This window comes from Ranitomeya variabilis, chromosome 3 (assembly GCF_051348905.1).
Source record: "Ranitomeya variabilis isolate aRanVar5 chromosome 3, aRanVar5.hap1, whole genome shotgun sequence".
Classification (NCBI taxonomy): domain Eukaryota; kingdom Metazoa; phylum Chordata; class Amphibia; order Anura; family Dendrobatidae; genus Ranitomeya; species Ranitomeya variabilis.
The window spans coordinates 265037709-265057377 of NC_135234.1; the positions used below are offsets into that span (position 1 = coordinate 265037709).

The 19669-nt window shown below is 46.2% G+C and overlaps 1 protein-coding gene across 1 annotated transcript in view; it reads left to right on the forward strand.

The window, feature by feature from the left end:
• Nucleotides 1-19669, forward strand: part of OPTC (opticin) — an 809828-nt gene that overhangs the window by 709641 nt on the left and 80518 nt on the right. Inside the window, exon 5 of the mRNA XM_077295433.1 lies at nt 7887-8089. Within this exon, the coding sequence (XP_077151548.1) occupies nt 7887-8089 (203 nt within the window). The remainder of the gene's footprint in view (nt 1-7886; nt 8090-19669) is intronic.

A 19669-nucleotide genomic window follows, 5' to 3' on the forward strand; every position in this document is an offset into this window, starting at 1 on the left:
ATTTGAGTATATGATTTACAGACTTGGGTTAAAGGGTTAAACACATCCACCATCCAGAGTCTACTTTGTATGCCTTATTTTGGATTTTGCTACCATCACACTATCCCCTAATCTAGTTTATGTAAAAGATGTCTCCCCACCCAGAAAATGCATATTAAACTAACTGTACAGTGATGTGGAGAACTTCATGCCTATAAAAAAACATGCTAACCTGTACATGTAAGTGGCACAGTGCCTGAGGAAGGACTTTTAAATATAATACAAATGAGGGGGCTTGCACCCTTGGAGTGGCCAATTGCTCAGTGCACTATTATGCCCCTCAATACCTTAATATGCATTATCTCCAGAGACCGCACTGACTGAATTCAGCTTACATGTCTGCACATGCACACTGACACTGCCTGAGCCTTGACTTGTGAACACAGTGTGGGTGAGTGCATTCTCCTAGTCACCTCTCTAAGGTCACTCACCATATTTCTGGGTTCATCAGTACAGCAAATAGCAGTCACAGAAAGGAGTCAGGGAAGACAATGCGCCTGTCCACATTGTGTGCGCATGACCAGGCTCAGGCATTGTCGGTGCACATGCGCACACGTGGACTGAGTTCAGGCAGCGCTCGCTTTGGAAATGGCAGACTCTCCTGAACAGTTAAAACAGATTTGCTATTACTTCTGTAAACACCTTAAACTGCTTCATGCCTGATTGTTACGTCTCATTGTCAGATGCAATAAATATTTCACTTTCCTCCAAAACACATTCATGTAGACACTGTAGCCTAGGAAAATCATGGACTGCTGCTCTGGAAACATCACATACTGCCAACATGGCTACAATGGGCAGGAGTGTTAAACACTACAATAAATGAAGGAAAACATTAGTTTATCGAAAACCCTCCAGGACACATTGGTTCAAAATCGATTCCTTTAAAAGTAAAGAGGGGGGGCTGTAGGAACGGAGTTAACAAAAGCCCCCCATGACTGCGTTGCCAAGGGAACGCAGGGGAGCAATTTTTAAATAAGAATGCGGGTGGAGGTGATTGGTTTAGAGGAGGGGGGAGGACTAGGGGGGTGGCTAGAGTTATGGGGCGGGCTATAGGAAAGTGCGGGAAAGGGGGGCCATTACTGTTTGATATTCTGACCTGAGAAGACGTGGATGATGTCCTCCGTCAATGAGATCCTCGGGCAGCTGCGGGAGATGGCGAGGTCGCGGCGTGGAGGCTGGCTGGAGGACCAGCTGGCGTCGTTGCTGGGCAGTCCAGGTGCCCAGGGGACCAGATCCAGGAGGACCCGGCCCCCGGAGCGCCTATCACCGGAGCTGGGACGGCATGGCAACCGCCGGCCACGGAGCCCCTCTCGGGACCCTGCGGAGGGTGCGGGCCGGCGGTCACCTACTCTCCCCGGCCCCTCCTCCGGCAGGAATCCACGGGCCGGCGCTGCTGGCGCTGGACGTCGGACCGGAGCAGCGGCGGCGCAGGCCCAGAGTGATTCACACGCTGCACCGGAAGTGGCTGTAGGAGTTCCGGGTCGCGGAGCCAACATGGCGGCGCCCAGCAGGAGCGGTACACGGCGTGCAGCGGCGGTGTCTGCAGCGCCGGCGGCGTCACCGGCGACAAGAAGGAGAGGACAAGGAGCGGCGGCGGGGCAAGTGAGGACCAGCGGAGCGGCGGCGGGCACCTCTGGGTTGGAACCCCCCCGGGGGCCCGGCAGGGGCAGCGCGACGAGAGGAAGATTAACGGGCAGGCGCACCTCCACACCACAGCCTGGCCCAGCACGGCGGGGGCGATCATTTGCAGCAGCTGGGGCTCGTGGCAGAGCTCAGCAAGAAGATAGGTCGGGAGTCGGGCTGGCGGCCGCCAGGTCCAGGTCACCCAGAAGGTCCAGGGAGAGTTCCATTTCGCCTGCTCCGGTCCCCCCTGGTGACGAGGAGGCCAGGGGCGCGGGCCTGGAGCAACACAGCGGCGCAGAGGATTCCGGTTCCAGGAGCGACCCGCGGGAGTTCGGTGATCGCACGGCTGGCGGGGACGCAGCACCCGCGCAGCTTAGTGAGTATGAGAATAACTCTGTTCTGGGGGGGGGATTGTGGTGCTCAGGCTGGGGATAGTTGTTATGGGGGGGTTGCTTTAGGGAGTGGGGGGCCTAGCACCGGGGAGGTCCCTGGGGTCAGGGAACTTTTGGCGGGTATGTCCCAGATTTTGAGGAGATTGGAGGGGGAAGGCCGGGATAGTGTGCGGTCGCCCCCGTTAGGTGCTTGGTTGCCGGCTTCAGGTACGGGTTCAGGAGTGGGAGTCAGATCGGGTAGGGAGAGTGAGCAGGTGTCGGCGGCAGGGGTGTCGGTGTCGGTACAGACCGACAAGGATAAGGGAGACAGGATTAAGTTGGATGATAGAGCCAAGGGGGAGGTTTACGTGTGTTTTGAGGGGCCATTGGGGGCACATTTAAAGAAAGAGGTGAAAGAGAAAATATGGAGAGATGAATACGTTGAGATTTTCTCCTTGTTGCCCCTGGAGAAGTTCAATTTGGATAAGGGTAGGAAAGAGGACAGCAAGAAGGAGGAGGAGGAGAAGAGGCGTTGGCGATTGATACCGCAGACGTTTGTGAATTGGCAGCAGGCCTTTTTCATTTTGGCAGGTGTTATAGGCGAAAAGTTCCCGGAGAATTGTGTTGGTTTGTTCTGCTATGTTGATGCGATTGGGGAAGCATACAGGGCGTACGGAGGCCAGGCGTGGTTACGCTATGACGAGCAGTTCCGACAAAGGAAGGCGATTAGGCCCGAGATAAAATGGGAGCAGAAAGACATAGGTTTGTGGTTAAAGGTGATGGCTCCGACGCGGTTTGGGCAGTCCTTTCATGGGGCAGGAGGGAGTAGCGGTCAGCAGTCAGGGCAAGGAAGTGGGGCCCAGGGGTCACAAGGGGTTAAGGATAAAACAGGGACGTGTTGGCAGTTTAATGACGGTCAATGCAAATACGGCGGTACATGCAAGTTCAAGCATGTCTGTTCCCACTGTGGAGGGGCCTCACATGGAGTGGCCAAGTGTTTTAAAAAAGCAAGAGGCAAGCCAGCAGTGGGAGGCAGTCATGGGGGTGACTCCGGTGAAGGTTCTAAAGATGACCCCTTATCTAAGTAGGTATCCGGATAGGGAAAAGGCTACGTTGTTGTGGGATGGTTTTTCGGAAGGTTTTAGGATTCCGCATCCGTCTCATGTTATCCCCTTTTCGAAAAAGAATTTGAGGTCGGCTAACCTTCAGGCAGATGTGGTTACGGCTAAGTTGGCGAAGGAAGTTGAGTTAGGGCGCATGGCGGGTCCGTTTAGCGATTTACCTGTGGACGGGGTGGTTGTTTCGCCGCTGGGGGTTGTTCCAAAGAAAGAGCCTAATAAGTTTCGCCTTATTCAGCATCTGTCTTATCCAAAGGGCCAGTCAGTTAATGACGGGATAGCGGAAGAGCTTTGCTCTGTGGTTTATACCTCCTTTGACGCTGCGGTGCAGTGGGTCCGGAGGTATGGCAAGGGTGCACTAATGGCTAAGACTGATGTTGAGTCAGCTTTCCGTCTACTTCCGGTTCACCCCGACAGTATCCCGCTGTTGGGGTGTTTTTGGAATGGGGGGTTTTATTTGGATAGGTGTTTGCCTATGGGTTGTTCAATTTCTTGCTCGCTGTTTGAAGCTTTTAGTACTTTTTTGGAGTGGGTTGTTCGGGATGTTTCTCAGGTTCCGTCTGTTATTCATTATTTAGACGATTTTTTGTTTGTGGGCCCCGCAGATTCTTTGTTGTGCGGTAATCTGTTGGCCGCGATGGAGTGGGTGGCAGGACACTTTGGTGTCCCCTTAGCGCGTGATAAAACAGAGGGTCCTGTTACGGTGTTGAGTTTTTTAGGCATTCTCATTGACTCGGAGAAGATGGAGTGTCGCTTGCCTGAGGAGAAGTTGTTGGCTTTAAAGCAAGAGGTGTTGAGGTGCGAGAAGTTGCGCAAGATTACGTTGAAAGAACTTCAGTCTCTGTTGGGGCGGTTGAACTTTGCGTGCCGCATTATGCCGATGGGCAGGATATTTTCCAGGAGATTATCTAGGGCTACGGCCGGAGTGCGTTCAGCACATCATTTTGTACGCTTGAACAAAGAGCACAGAGAGGATTTGGCGGTGTGGAGGCGTTTCCTGGAAAACTACAACGGTAGGGCCCTGATTCAACGGGAGGATTTGAACGCTTTTGATTGCGAAATTTTTACGGATGCGGCTGGTAGTGTTGGATACGGGGCTTATTGTGCCGGAAAGTGGAGTGTTGGGGAATGGCCTGATTGGTGGAGCGAAGCGGGTTTTACAAGAAATTTGACGTTGTTGGAGCTGTTTCCAATTGTTGTTTCGGTGTTCATTTGGGGCAGTAGTTTTAAGGACAGGCGGATACGTTTTCATTGTGACAATTCGAGTGTGGTGTCAGTGATAAATAGTCTGTCGTCATCATCTCCTCCAGTAATCAAATTGGTTAGGGAGTTAGTTTTGCGGTGCTTGGAGTTGAATGCCTGGATTTCGGCTGTGCATGTTCCCGGCATTCAAAATTCCATAGCCGATGCTCTGTCTCGTTTACAGTGGGAACGTTTTCGGGAGTTGGCTCCAGAAGCGGAAGATGCCGGAACGACATGCCCTTCTCATTTGTGGCGGATTGTTGCGGACGAGGAGGTCGGCTGATACAGTCTTCAGTGTCTGCAAGGACGTGGTCAGGTTATAAGGCGTCTTGGCATTTGTGGGTAGGGTGGTTGGAACAGTTGGGTTCAGTTGAATCGGATTATGACAGGGTGATGGCTATTTTGCTTTTGATTGGATCGGCGGAGGAATGGGGTTGGTCAGTGTCAAAATTGAACAAATTTATAGCTGGTGTTGCTTTTGGTTTTAGGCTCCAGGGTTCCGTCGATGTCACTAAGGATTTTTTGATTCGGCAGGCATTGAAAGGTTTTAGGAGGGGTTTTTCAAATTGTGATACTCGACGGCCTATTTCTTTCGGGATGTTGGAGCGTCTGGGAGTAGCATTGGGGGAAGTTTGTAGTTCTGACTACGAGGCTGTTCTTTTTCGATTGGCGTTTTCGTTGGCCTTTTTTGGGGCGTTGAGAATAGGGGAGTTGGTTTCCCCTAGCAGGTTTGTGGCTGGGGGTTTGTTGGCGGAGGATATTGAATTTTGGTCAGGTGGGGTTGCCTTTTGGATCCGGCGGTCAAAGACTGATCAGTTTGGGAAAGGAAGACGTGTGGTGTTAGGAAAAGTGATTGGGGGGGCGATGTGCCCTTTTCGGTGTTTGGAGGATTATTGGGGTTTGGGTCCAGACAGGTCTGGACCACTGTTGCGACACCGTCAGGGTGAATTTTTATCGCGGTTCCAGTTTTCGGCGGTTTTGAAACAAGCGTTGGCAATTTTGGGCCAGGATCCCTTGTCATTTGGGACGCATTCATTTCGAATTGGGGCAGCATCTGAGGCGGCTCGTTTGGGGCTGGGTCCGGAGGTTATTCGTCGTATTGGTAGGTGGTCGTCGAATCGTTATTTATCTTATGTGCGGAATTAATTCTGTGGGGGGTATTAATTATCGTTGTGTATTTGCAGGTCGGACCCCACTTCTGGCGTGGATTTTCGGACATTCTTTTGTGCATTGGGGGGCGATTCGTGCCGATGTTAGACAAGATGGTAGGCAATTGGGATTTCGGAGGGCGGTGGTGGTGGTCCGATGGTTGGGTTTTCGGGGCATGTCGTGGCGAGGGTTTTTGACCGAGTTTTCCAGATCGGTTAGTTTGGATCGTTCCCCGGATATTGTGGTGGTACATTTGGGTGGTAATGATTTGGGTTCTAAACCGGTGAGAGAATTAATTCGGGATATACGGTATGATTTTTTACGTTTGTGGGCATCCTTCCCAGGCATGGTTACAGTGTGGTCCGACATAGTGCCCAGGAAAACGTGGAGGGCGGTACGCTCTATGAAGGGTATCAATAGGGCCCGGGTTAAGTTAAACAGGGCTGTGGCGAGTTTTGTTTCTCGCAATGGGGGGGTGGCGGTTCGCCACTTTGAGTTGGAAGCTGGTGTTGGAAATTATTGGAGGAGTGATGGCGTTCATTTGAACGATATTGGTCTGGATTTCTGGTTGTTGGCAATTCAAGAGGGGGTTGAGAGGGCCATGGCGGTGGTGGGGCACTCGCGAGCCTGAGGTGTTCAGTGCTGCTCGTGGTTGGCGGGGGGCGGGGTTCTTGGAGTTGGTTTTATGGGGCTGATCTGGCTTTGGTTTACTGGCTCTGGACGGGGATTTTACCTCGGGAGCTTTGGGGTTGGTTTGCCCGGTAAACGGGTTACACGGTGCCCTCGAGCTGGTGGTTACGGCTGAGGGTAAAGAAGGGTTTTTTCCATGTTGGTTTTGGGCTTTTGCCTATTAGGTGCCAGATTTATTAGCTCCAAGAACCCTCCCTTCAAGTTTTTTATACAAATGTATAAATGGTTGTATATGTTTGTTATTAATAAAATGGCCGCTGTGGCCAAATTATCCAAAAGAAATAATGGTCGTGTTTTAATTTTGTGGGGTATTATTAGTTACGGGGTATAGGGATCAGGGGGTAGGAGATAGGCCTGGTATCTCGGAGGTCCCATCTTGGAATGCGCAGTCAATGGGTCGAACTAAGTCTAACTAACTCGCTAACTAACTAAGTCGCTATGGAAGGCTGTGGCCCCTGTTCAGAGTGAAGAGAGGCAGCGTTAACGGCGGAGTACCGCCAGAGAGGGGCACCATGAGCGCATCCCTCTCTGGCGGTACTCCGCCGTTAACGCTGCCTCTCTTCACTCTGACCATGGGCCACAGCCTTCCATAGCCACTTAATTCGCCCAAGAGCCCCCACACCTGTGTTATTGTATCGCCTCACAGCATTACAACAGAAGGTGTTTTCTGCCTTATATTTGGTTTAAACCAACAAACCAGATAATTTGAAATTGTTCTGAAGAAGGTCCATTGGGACCGAAAACGTTTAACAACATCAGTTGAATCTGTGTCTGGACGTGCAATAAAAATAAACAAATCATCACTTTACAACTAATTTGAGTGCCAAGTTTTTTGTTATGAATTTGAAGAAAACAACCGCACTCAATTTGCATATTTGCATCATAAATGTGAAGAATCTTTAATAGGAACACCACAGTGGTACAGACAGTAGCTGAGGTAACGTTTCGACCCTTATGGGCCTTTGTCAAACCTCACTTCAAGAAAGAAAGAGTGAGCGAACGTCCAGAGGGACACGTAGGCTCCACTTGTAGGAGAAGAACACTGAAAAGATCCGGAACAGCACGGATAAGGGAAGGAGTCCCTGTAAAAACTGGTGGGTCCTATGTCAGGAGGAGCAGCAGCCATTTCTGAATGGTCTGGATCTCTCCAAGTTCAACCAGCACCTTCTCCATTCAATCCAGAGTGCACGCCATTTCTTCTTTATTACGTTTTTTGTTATATATTGGTTTAGGGGTTGGACACCCTACTTGAGCACCAACTCTTACCTATTGACAGAGTGCTGTGTTTTTGTACAACATTTGAAGTTCTATAAACAAGGCATAATAATAATAATAATTATAATAATAATAATAATAATAATAAATAGTTCTCTTTCTAAGGCTACTTGAGACAATAGTGTCAGTGCATCCCATATCATCAAAGTTTGTTCCTAGTTTATAGATTATCAACTGTTCATAGGATGGCTTCTCAATCAATAGGGGTCCAACGACTGGGATCCCCCACCAAGAATTGGCAGAAATACTTGAAAGTGAAACAACAACTTTTAAACTACAAAATCTCTTTGGCATTCGTTTACATAGCAGAAAAATATACACAAATACTTATGTAAAATGCATTTGTTGTCCGTGACCTTATCTTTCTTCTTTATAGACAAGCTAAAGTATGTGGATCTCTCAAGTAATTATCTATCCAAGATTGATGATGACGCTTTCAACCTGCTACCATCCCTCCAGGAGCTCATCCTATCTGAGAACCAACTGAGGCATTTGCCAGAGTTGCCTTCAAGTCTTGTTAGACTGAATGTCCAATACAATCAGCTTCAAAGTTCTGGAATTCATTCTGAGTCCTTTAAGGTGACTTACTCCTACCAGAAAGTCTATTGCTGCTTGAACAAACTGCTTGCTTCCTCTTGTACCCACTGCTTGAATGATAATTACTGTTGTGAGTGTGTATATATATATATATATATATATATATATGTATATATATATATATATATATATATATATATATATACAATATGTATATATATATATATATATATATATATATATATATATAATTTTTGAGTTGTAAGATCAAGGAAAATCTGAAGAAAGGAAAATGTATTCCCAATCTGATATACAAAAGAGAAGCCCAGATCTACTGCATTTAAATTAGAAATCACTTATATTAATACCTCGAGAACACCTCATATGAATAAAGACCACACACCAGGTTCCCTTCATACAGACAATACCCCAGGCACGACTCCCACATGAATACAGCGTTTACACATACCCACTGATATACAGTGGCATATAAAAGTTTGGGCACCTCTTGTCAAAATTCCTGGCTTTGCGAATAGTTAAGCAAGTTGAAGATGAAATATACATAAGGGCTAAAGTTAAAGATATATATATATACACTCACCGGCCACTTTATTAGGTACGCCTGTCCAACTTCTTGTTAACACTTAATTTCTAATCAGCCAATCACATGGCGGCAACTCAGTGCATTTAGGCATGTAGACATGGTCAAGACAATCTCCTGCAGTTCAAACCGAGCATCAGTATGGGGAAGAAAGGTGATTTGAGTGCCTTTGAACGTGGCATGGTTGTTGGTGCCAGAAGGGCTGGTCTGAGTATTTCAGAAACTGCTGATCTACTGGGATTTTCACGCACAACCATCTCTAGGGTTTACAGAGAATGGTCCGAAAAAGAAAAAAAATCCAGTGAGCGGCAGTTCTGTGGGCGGAAATGCCTTGTTGATGCCAGAGGTCAGAGGAGAATGGGCAGACTGGTTCGAGCTGATAAAAAGGCAACAGTGACTCAAATCGCCACCCGTTACAACCAAGGTAGGCCTAAGAGCATCTCTGAACGCACAGTGCGTCGAACTTTGAGGCAGATGGGCTACAGCAGCAGAAGACCACACCGGGTACCACTCCTTTCAGCTAAGAACAGGAAACTGAGGCTACAATTTGTACAAGCTCATCGAAATTGGACAGTAGAAGATTGGAAAAACGTTGGTTGGTCTGATGAGTCTCGATTTCTGCTGCGACATTCGGATGGTAGGGTCAGAATTTGGCGTAAACAACATGAAAGCATGGATCCATCCTGCCTTGTATGGAGCATCTTTGGGATGTGCAGCTGACAAATCTGCGGCAACTGTGTGATGCCATCATGTCAATATTGACCAAAATCTCTGAGGAATGCTTCCAGCACCTTGTTGAATCTATGCCACGAAGAATTGAGGCAGTTCTGAAGGCAAAAGGGGGTCCAACCCGTTACTAGCATGGTGTACCTAATAAAGTGGCCGGTGAGTGTATATATATATATATATATATATATATATATATATATATATATATATATATATATATATATATTTATTTATTTTTTTTCTACTTTTACATTTTAAAATTTACAAAAAGAAAAATGGGCCACTGCAAAAGTTTGGGCACCCTGCATGGTTAGTACCTAGTAGCAAGCCTTTTTTTAAAGTATCATACCTTGTAAACGCTTTTTGTAGCCAGACAAGAGTCTTTCAATTCTAGTTTGAGTAATTTTCATTCATTCTTCCTTGGAAAATTCTTCCAGTGCTATGAAATTTCTGGGTCCTTTTGCATGTACTGTTATTTTGAAGTGTAGCCACAGATTTTCAATGATGTTCACATCAGGGGTCTGTGAGTGCCATTAAACAACCTTCAGCTTGAACCTTTTGAGGTAGTTAACTGTGGATTTTGCAGTCAAGCGTGGGTACAGATTTGCCTCTGTAGCAATTGTTGTGAATTCTGTTCTCGAACTCCCTCCTGTGGTTGTGAATGGTACTTCGGTGAGTTCTGTCCATGGACTCCCTCTGGTGGCTGTGAGTGGAGCTGCTGGTTCTGAGGTTCCTTCCCCAGCTGACCTCGTTTAGGCCTTGGCTGGCTGCTCTATTTAACTCCAGTCAGATCGTTACCTGATGCCAGCTGTCAATGTCCTAGTACTGGTTCAGTTTTCTTGGATCTTTCAGATGACCTGTCTACTTCAGCAAAAGCTAAGTCCCTGCTAGCTTATTTGTTACCATTGTGTTTTTGTCCAGCTTGCTATTATCATTTTGTCTTGTTAGCTGGAAGCTCTGGGATGCAGAGTGGCACCACCGCGCCGTGAGTCGGTCCGGTGCTCTCTTTTGCACACTGCGTGGTTTTTTGTTAGTTTTTTATGCTGACCGCAAAGATACCTTTTCTATCATCAGTCTATTTAGTTAAGTCTGGCCTCCTTTGCTGAAACCTATTTCATTCCTGTGTTTGTGACTTCCATCTTAACTCACAGTCAATATATGTGGGGGGCTGCCTATTTCTTTGGGGAATTTCTCTGAGGCAAGGTAGGCTGTATTTTCTATCTTTAGGGGTAGATAGCTCTTAGGCTGTGAAGAGGCGTCTTGGCAGAGTCAGGAACGCTCCACGGCTATTTCTAGTTGTTGTGATAGGATTAGGGGTTGCGGTCAGCAGAGCTCCCACTTCCCAGAGCTCGTCCTGTATTACTAGTTTGCTCATCTGGTCATTTCTAGTGCTCCTAACCACCAGTTCAATCATAACAGTACAGCTGGCCAGTAAAGTGTTAATGCATCTCAATAGAGGGATAAGAGAAGTTCTGAGACCATTTTTTTTTTCCTCTGCAGCGTGTTTTGTTTCTCTTTTCCCCTAAATCTCTGGGTGGTTCAGGACACAGGTGTAGATATGGACATTCAAGGTCTGTCCTCTTGTGTGGATCAACTTACTGCAAGGGTACAAGGCATTCAAGATTATGTAGTTCAGAACCCGATGTTAGAACCCAGAATTCCAATTCCTGATTTGTTTTCTGGGGATAGATCTAAGTTCCTGAATTTCAAAAATAATTGTAGACTGTTTTTTGCTTTGAAACCCCGCTCCTCTGGTGACCCCATTCAGCAAGTAAAAATCATTATTTCTTTGCTGTGTGGCGACCCTCAAGACTGGGCATTTTCCCTTGCGCCAGGAGATCCTGCATTGCGTAATGTAGATGCGTTTTTTCTGGCGCTTGGATTGCTTTATGATGAACCAGATTCAGAGAAAAGTTTGCTGGCTTTGTGTCAGGGTCAGGATGAAGCAGAGGTATATTGTCAGAAGTTCAGAAAGTGGTCTGTGCTTACTCAGTGGAATGAATGTGCCCTGGCGGCAATTTTCAGAAAGGGTCTTTCTGAAGCCCTTAAGGATGTTATGGTGGGATTTCCCACGCCTGCTGGTCTGAATGAGTCTATGTCCTTGGCCATTCAGATCGATCGACGCTTACGTGAGCGCAAAGGTGTGCACCATTTGGCAGTGTTTTCTGAGCAGAGGCCTGAGCCTATGCAATGTGACAGGACCTTGACCAGAGCTGAACGGCAAGAGTACAGACGTCAGAATGGGCTGTGTTTCTACTGTGGTGACTCCACTCATGCTATCTCTGATTGTCCTAAGCGCACTAAACGGTTCGCCAGGTCTGCCACCATTGGTACTGTACAGCCAAAATTTCTTTTGTCCGTTACTCTGATTTGCTCTTTGTCGTCCTATTCTGTTATGGCATTTGTGGATTCAGGCGCTGCCCTGAATTTGATGGATTTGGAGTTTGCCAGGCGCTGTGGTTTTTTCTTGGAGCCCTTACAGTATCCTATTCCATTGAGAGGAATTGATGCTACACCTTTGGCCAAGAATAAGCCTCAGTACTGGACTCAATTGACCATGTGCATGGCTCCTGCACATCAGGAGGATATTCGCTTTTTGGTGTTGCATAATCTGCATGATGTGGTCGTTTTGGGTTTGCCATGGCTACAGGTCCATAATCCAGTATTGGATTGGAAATCAATGTCTGTATCCAGTTGGGGTTGTCAAGGGGTACATGGGGATGTCCCATTGTTGTCTATTTCGTCTTCCCATCCTTCTAAAGTCCCTGAGTTCTTGTCAGATTACCGGGATGTATTTGATGAGCCCAAATCCAGTGCCCTACCTCCTCGTAGGGATTGCGATTGTGCTATTAATTTGATTCCTGGTAGTAAGTTTCCGAAGGGCCAACTGTTCAACTTATCTGTGCCAGAACACGCTGCAATGCGGAGTTATATAAATGAGTCCTTGGAGAAAGGGCATATTCGCCCGTCGTCGTCACCGTTGGGAGCAGGGTTCTTTTTTGTGGCCAAGAAGGATGGTTCTCTGAGACCTTGTATAGATTACCGCCTTCTCAATAAAATCACCATCAAATTTCAGTACCCTTTGCCGCTATTGTCTGATTTGTTTGCTCGGATTAAGGGGGCTAGCTGGTTCACCAAGATAGATCTTCGAGGGGCGTATAATCTTGTGCGTATTAAACGGGGCTACGAATGGAAAACAGCATTTAATACGCCCCGAGGGCCATTTTGAGTACTTGGTGATGCCATTCGGGCTTTCTAATGCTCCATCTGTGTTTCAGTCCTTTATGCATGACATCTTCCGAAAGTACCTGGATAGATTCATGATTGTATATTTGGATGATATTTTGGTATTTCGGACAATTGGGAGTCTCATGTGAAGCAGGTCAGAATGGTGTTCCAGGTCCTTCGTGCTAATTCCTTGTTTGTGAAGGGGTCTAAATGTCTCTTTGGAGTTCAGAAGGTTTCATTTTTGGGCTTCATTTTTTCCCCTTCTACTATCGAGATGGACCCTGTTAAAGTTCAGGCCATTTATGATTGGACTCAGCCTACTTCTGTGAAGAGTCTTCAGAAATTCCTGGGCTTTGCTAATTTTTACCGTCGCTTCATCGCTAATTTTTCTAGTGTTGTTAAACCATTGACTGATTTAACTAAGAAAGGTGCGGATGTGGTCAATTGGTCCTCTGCGGCCGTTGAGGCTTTTCAGGAGCTGAAGCGTCGTTTTTCTTCTGCCCCTGTGTTGTGTCAGCCAGATGTTTCGCTCCCGTTTCAGGTCGAGGTGGATGCTTCTGAGATTGGAGCAGGGGCTGTTTTGTCTCAAAGAGGTTCTGATGGCTCTGAGATGAAACCATGTGCTTTCTTTTCTAGAAAGTTTTCGCCTGCTGAGCGCAATTATGATGTGGGCAATCGAGAGTTGTTGGCTATGAAGTGGGCGTTTGAGGAGTGGCGACATTGGCTTGAAGGAGCCAAGCATCGCGTGGTGGTCTTGACGGATCACAAGAATCTGACTTATCTCGAGTCTGCCAAGCGGTTGAATCCTAGACAGGCTCGATGGTCGCTGTTTTTCTCCCGCTTCAATTTAGTGGTTTCGTACCTTCCGGGTTCTAAGAATGTGAAGGCTGATGCCCTTTCAAGGAGTTTTGTGCCTGATTCTCCGGGAGTTCCTGAGCTGGCTGGTATTCTCAAAGAGGGGGTAATTTTGTCTGCCATCTCCCCTAATTTGCGGCGGGTGCTGCAGGAGTTTCAGGCTGATAGACCTGACCGTTGCCCAGTGGAAAAGCTGTTTGTCCCTGATAGATGGACTAGTAGAGTTATCTCTGAGGTTCATTGTTCGGTGTTGGCTGGTCATCCTGGAATCTTTGGTACCAGAGATTTGATGGCTAGATCCTTTTGGTGGCCTTCCTTGTCACGAGATGTGCGTTCTTTTGTGCAGTCCTGTGGGACTTGTGCTCGGGCTAAGCCCTGCTGTTCTCGTGCCAGTGGGTTGCTTTTGCCCTTGCCGGTCCCGAAGAGGCCCTGGACGCATATTTCCATGGATTTTATTTCAGATCTCCCTGTCTCTCAGAGGATGTCAGTTATCTGGGTGGTTTGTGATCGCTTCTCTAAGATGGTCCATTTGGTACCTTTGCCTAAATTGCCTTCCTCCTCTGATTTGGTCCCATTGTTTTTCCAGCATGTGGTTCGTTTACATGGCATTCCGGAGAACATCGTGTCGGACAGAGGTTCCCAGTTTGTTTTGAGATTTTGGCGGTCCTTTTGTGCTAAGATGGGCATTGATTTGTCTTTTTCTTCATCTTTCCATCCTCAGACAAATGGCCAAACCGAATGAACCAATCAGACTTTGGAAACATATCTGAGATGCTTTGTTTCTGCTGATCAGGATGATTGGGTGTCCTTCTTGCCTTTGGCTGAGTTCGCCCTTAATAATCGGGCCAGCTCAGCCACTTTGGTTTCGCCTTTTTTCTGTAATTCTGGTTTCCACCCTCGTTTTTCTTCAGGGCAGGTTGAGCCTTCGAACTGTCCTGGTGTGGATTCTGTGGTGGACAGGTTGCAGCAAATTTGGACTCATGTAGTGGACAATTTGACATTGTCCCAGGAGAAGGCTCAACGTTTCGCTAACCACCGTCGCTGTGTTGGTCCCCGACTTCGTGTTGGGGATTTGGTTTGGTTGTCGTCTCGTTATGTTCCTATGAAGGTTTCGTCTCCTAAGTTTAAGCCTCGTTTCATTGGTCCTTATAAGATTTCTAAAATTCTTAATCCTGTGTCATTTCGTTTGGACCTTCCAGCTTCTTTCGCCATCCATAATGTGTTCCATAGGTCGTTATTGCGGAGATATGTGGCTCCTATGGTTCCCTCCGTTGATCCTCCTGCCCCGGTGTTGGTTGAGGGGGAGTTGGAGTATGTGGTGGAGAAGATTTTGGATTCTCGTGTTTCGAGACGGAAACTTCAGTACCTGGTCAAGTGGAAAGGTTATGGTCAGGAGGATAATTCCTGGGTGGTTGCCTCTGATGTTCATGCTGCCGATCTTGTTCGTGCCTTTCATTTGGCTCGTCCGGATTGGCCTGGAGGCTCTGGTGAGGGTTCGGTGACCCCTCCTCAAGGGGGGGGTACTGTTGTGAATTCTGTTCTCGAACTCCCTCCTGTGGTTATGAATGGTACTTCGGCGAGTTCTGTCCATGGACTCCCTCTGGTGGCTGTGAGTGGAGCTGCTGGTTCTGAGGTTCCTTCCCCAGCTGACCTCATTTAGGCCTTGGCTGGCTGCTCTATTTAACTCCAGTCAGATCGTTACCTGATGCCAGCTGTCAATGTCCTAGTACTGGTTCAGTTTTCTTGGATCTTTCAGATGACCTGTCTACTTCAGCAAAAGCTAAGTCCTAAGTGCTAGCTTATTTGTTACGATTGTGTTTTTGTCCAGCTTGCTATTATCATTTTGTCTTGTTAGCTGGAAGCTCTGGGATGCAGAGTGGCACCACCGCGCCGTGAGTTGGTGCGGTGCTCTCTTTTGCACACTCTGCGTGGTTTTTTGTTAGTTTTTTATGCTGACCGCAAAGATACCTTTTCTATCGTCAGTCTATTTAGTTAAGTCTGGCCTCCTTTGCTGAAACCTATTTCATTCCTGTGTTTGTGACTTCTATCTTAACTCACAGTCAATATATGTGGGGGGCTGCCTATTTCTTTGGGGAATTTCTCTGAGGCAAGGTAGGCTGTATTTTCTATCTTTAGGGGTAGTTAGCTCTTAGGCTGTGAAGAGGCGTCTAGGCAGAGTCAGGAACGCTCCACGGCTATTTCTAGTTGTTGTGATAGGATTAGGGGTTGCGGTCAGCAGAGCTCCCACTTCCCAGAGCTCGTCCTGTATTACTAGTTTGCTCATCTGGTCATTTCTAGTGCTCCTAACCACCAGTTCAATCATAACAAGCAATCCTACTAGCATTTCTCACTGAAATTTGCTTGGTCTTCCAGACCTTATCTTGACCTTCACTGTTTCTGTTCACTGCCTTTTCTTAATTGCATTTCGAACTGAGGATAGGGCAACTTGAAAAACATTTTGCTATTTTCGTAAAGCCTTCTCCTGCTTTGTGACCCTCCACCATTTTAATTTTCAGAGCACTAGGCAGCTGCTTATAAGAACCCATGGCTGCTGCTTTTGGCACAAGGTTCGAGGAGGCTAAGTTTTTTAGTTTTTTCAAAGCTTGGAAATTTGTATCACCTGTCCTTTCCTAATGATGAAAGTAAACAAGCCATAACTATAACAGGCTAATTAAGGTCTGAAAATTTTGTCAATGTTATCTAAGCACACAAATCTCCAAGGGTGCACAAACTTTTGCATCAGCCATTTTCCTTTTTGTAACTTTTAAAATTTAATAAATGATAATATTTTTTTTTGCCTAAAACACAAATCAAATGTGTCATCTTTAACCCCTTAGTGACAGCCAATTTGGAACTTAATGACTTGAGCCAATTTTTACAATTCTGACCATTGTCATTTTATGAGGTTATAACTCAGGAACGCTTTAACAGATCCAGGTGATTCTGAGATTGTTTTTTCGTGACATATTGTACTTAATGTAAGTGGTAACATTTCTTCAATATTACTTCCAATTATTTATGAAAAAAACAGAAATATGGCGAAAATGTTTAAAATTTTGCAATTTTCAAATTTGAATTTTTATGCCCTTAAATCAGAGAGATATGTCACACAAAATAGTTAATAAATAATATTTCCCACATGTCTACTTTACATCAGCACAATTTTGGAAAAAATATTTTTTTTGTTAGGAAGTTATAAGGGCTAAAAGTTGACCAGCGATTTCTCATTTTTACAACAAGATTTACAAAACGATTTTTTTTAGGGACCATCTCACATTTAAAGTCACTTTGAGGGGTGTACATGACAGAAAATACCCAAGTGTGACACCATTCTAAAAACTATACCCCTCAAGGTGCTCAAAACCACATTCATAAAGTTTATTAACCCTTTACGTGCTTCACACCAACTGAAACAATGTGGAAGGAAAAAATGAACATTTAACTTTGTTTTGCAAACATTTTACTTCAGAACCAATTTTTTTATTTTCACAAGGGTAAAAAGAGAAAATGAATGACAAAATTTGATGTGCAATTTCTCCTGAATTGGCTGGAATTGAGATCGGACGTTTGGCGAGCCCCTGATGTGCCTAAACAGTGGAAACCCCCACAAGTGACACCATTTTGGAAACTAGACCCCTTAAGGAACTTATCTAGATGTGTGGTGAGCACTTTGAACCCACAACTGCTTCACAGAAGTTTCATGAAAGTTGTTGGGCAATTTCTCCTGAGTAAGTTTATACCCCATATGTGGGGGTAAACTGCTGTTTGGGCGCACGGCAGAGCTTGGAAGAAAAGGAGCACCATTTGACTTTTTCAATGCAGAATTTGATGGAATTGAGATCGGACGCCATGTCGCGTTTGGAGAGCCCCTGATGTGCCTAAACAGTAGAAACCCCCCACAAGTAACACCGTTTTAGAAACTAGACCCTTTAAGGAACTTGTCTAGATGTGTGGTGAGCACTTTGAACCCCAAGTGCTATTTATAATGTAGAGCTGTGAAAATAAAAAATCCTTTTTTGTTTTTTCCTCAAAAATGATTTTTTAGCTTACAATTTGTTATTTTTCAAGGGTAACAGGAGGAATTGGACCCCAAAATTTGTTGTCTAGTTTGTCCTGAGTACGCTGATACCCCATATGTGGGGGGGGACCACTGTTTGGGCACACATAGGGGCTCAGAAGGGCAGTAGTGACGTTTTAAAATGCAGACTTTGATGGAATGGTCTGCGAGCATCATTTGCATTTGCAGAGCTCCTGATGTACCTATACAGTAGAAAACCCCCCACAAGTGACCCCATTTTGGAAATAGACCCCCCAAAGAGCTTATCTAGATGTGTGGTGAGCACTATGAACCCCCAACTGCTTCACAGAAGTTTATAATGTGGAGCCATGAAAATTAAAAAAAATCATATTTTTTCCACAAAAATGATCTTTTCACCCCAGATTTTTACTTTCACAAGGGTAACAGGAGAAATTGGACCTCAATATTTATTGTGCAATTTATGCTGAGTACGCTGATACCCCATATGTGGGGGGACCACTGTTTGGGCTCATGGCAGAGCTCGGAAGGGAAGGCGCGCCATTTTGAAATGCAGACTTTGATAGAATGGTCTGCGGGCGTTATGTTGCGTTTGCAGAGCCCCTGACAGCATCGGACTGGAGCATCTTGGGCCCACCAGAGAAAATCATTCTTTTGGCCCACTATATAGCTACATAGAAATAGATACAAGACCACCAATTGTGCAGTAAAAAGCGCTAATATCAGGGTATAATATAAGGTAGTTCACGTGTTAATTATGTAGCAAGGGTTGGGGTAGCCCTCTCACAGAAATAAGGTAGCCCCCTCATAAAATATAATGCAGTTCCCTCTCATAGAATATAATGCAGCACCCCACAAAATATAATGCAACCCCCTCATGTATAACGCAGTCCCCACCATAGAATATAATGTAGCACCCTCATAGGGTATAATGCAGCCCCTCTCATATAGTATAATGCAGCCCACCACAGAATATAATGTAGTCCCCTGAGAGAATGCAGCCCCACCACAGAATATAATGCAGCCCCCATAGAGTATACTGTAGCCCCCTCCTATAGTATGATGTAGCCCCCATAATATAATGTAGTCTCCTAAGAATAATGCAGTCCCCCCACAGAATATAATGTAGCGCCCTCATAAAGTATAATGCAGCCCCTCTCCACCCCCATCATTGTCCTCATCACCACCTCCATCATTGCCTTCTCCCCCTCCACCCCTATCATTCTCCCCCACCACCTCCATCACTGCCCATTCCACCACCTGCAACATTGTCCATATCATCACCTCCATCATCACCTCCATCACTGCCTTCCCCACCACCATCATTGCCCATTTCATCACCTCCATCATTGCCTCCCACCACCACCATTGCCCATCACCTCCATCATTGCCTATCACCTCCATCATTGCCTCCCCCACCACCATCACTGCCCATCACCTACATCATTGCCTCCCCTGTTATGATCTGGTGACCTTGGAGCCGCATGAAACTTTCTCTGGAGTCGGTGGAACCTGTACTGACCGCAATCCTGAACTAACACCGCAACTAGAAGTAGCCGTGGGGTGTGCCTAACATACCCTAGACACCTCGACACAGCCGGAGGACTAAATACCCCTATAGATGGAAATAGGAATGCTACCTTGCCTCAGAGCAGACCCCCAAAGGATAGGCAGCCCCCCACGAATAATGACTGTGAGTAGGAGAAGAATAGACACACGCAGGTAGAAAACAGGATTTAGCAAAAGAGGCCACTCTAGCTAAATAGGAAAGGATAGGACAGATTACTAGGCGGTCAGTATTAAAACCCTTCCAAAAATATCCACAGCAGATAATACAAAAAGTTCCACAATCTAACTAATGACATGGAATGTATATCTGCCACTCCAGAGAATCCAACAAGACTGAGAAAATACTGACACAATCTAAGCTGGACAAGAAAACACAAAAAATAGCACTGAATTGTGAAGCACATAGCATGTGTGCCACAGAAAAAAAACCAGACACTTATCTTTGCTGATTTGGCAGAAAGGCAGGAGGAACCAAGCAGAGGTCCAACACCTCCCAACAACAATTGACAACTGGCAAGGACTAATGAATCCTGCACGCCTAAATACCCCAGTCAGAACTGCAATCAGCAGATACACCTGACCAGGACTGCAAATCAGGGGCAAC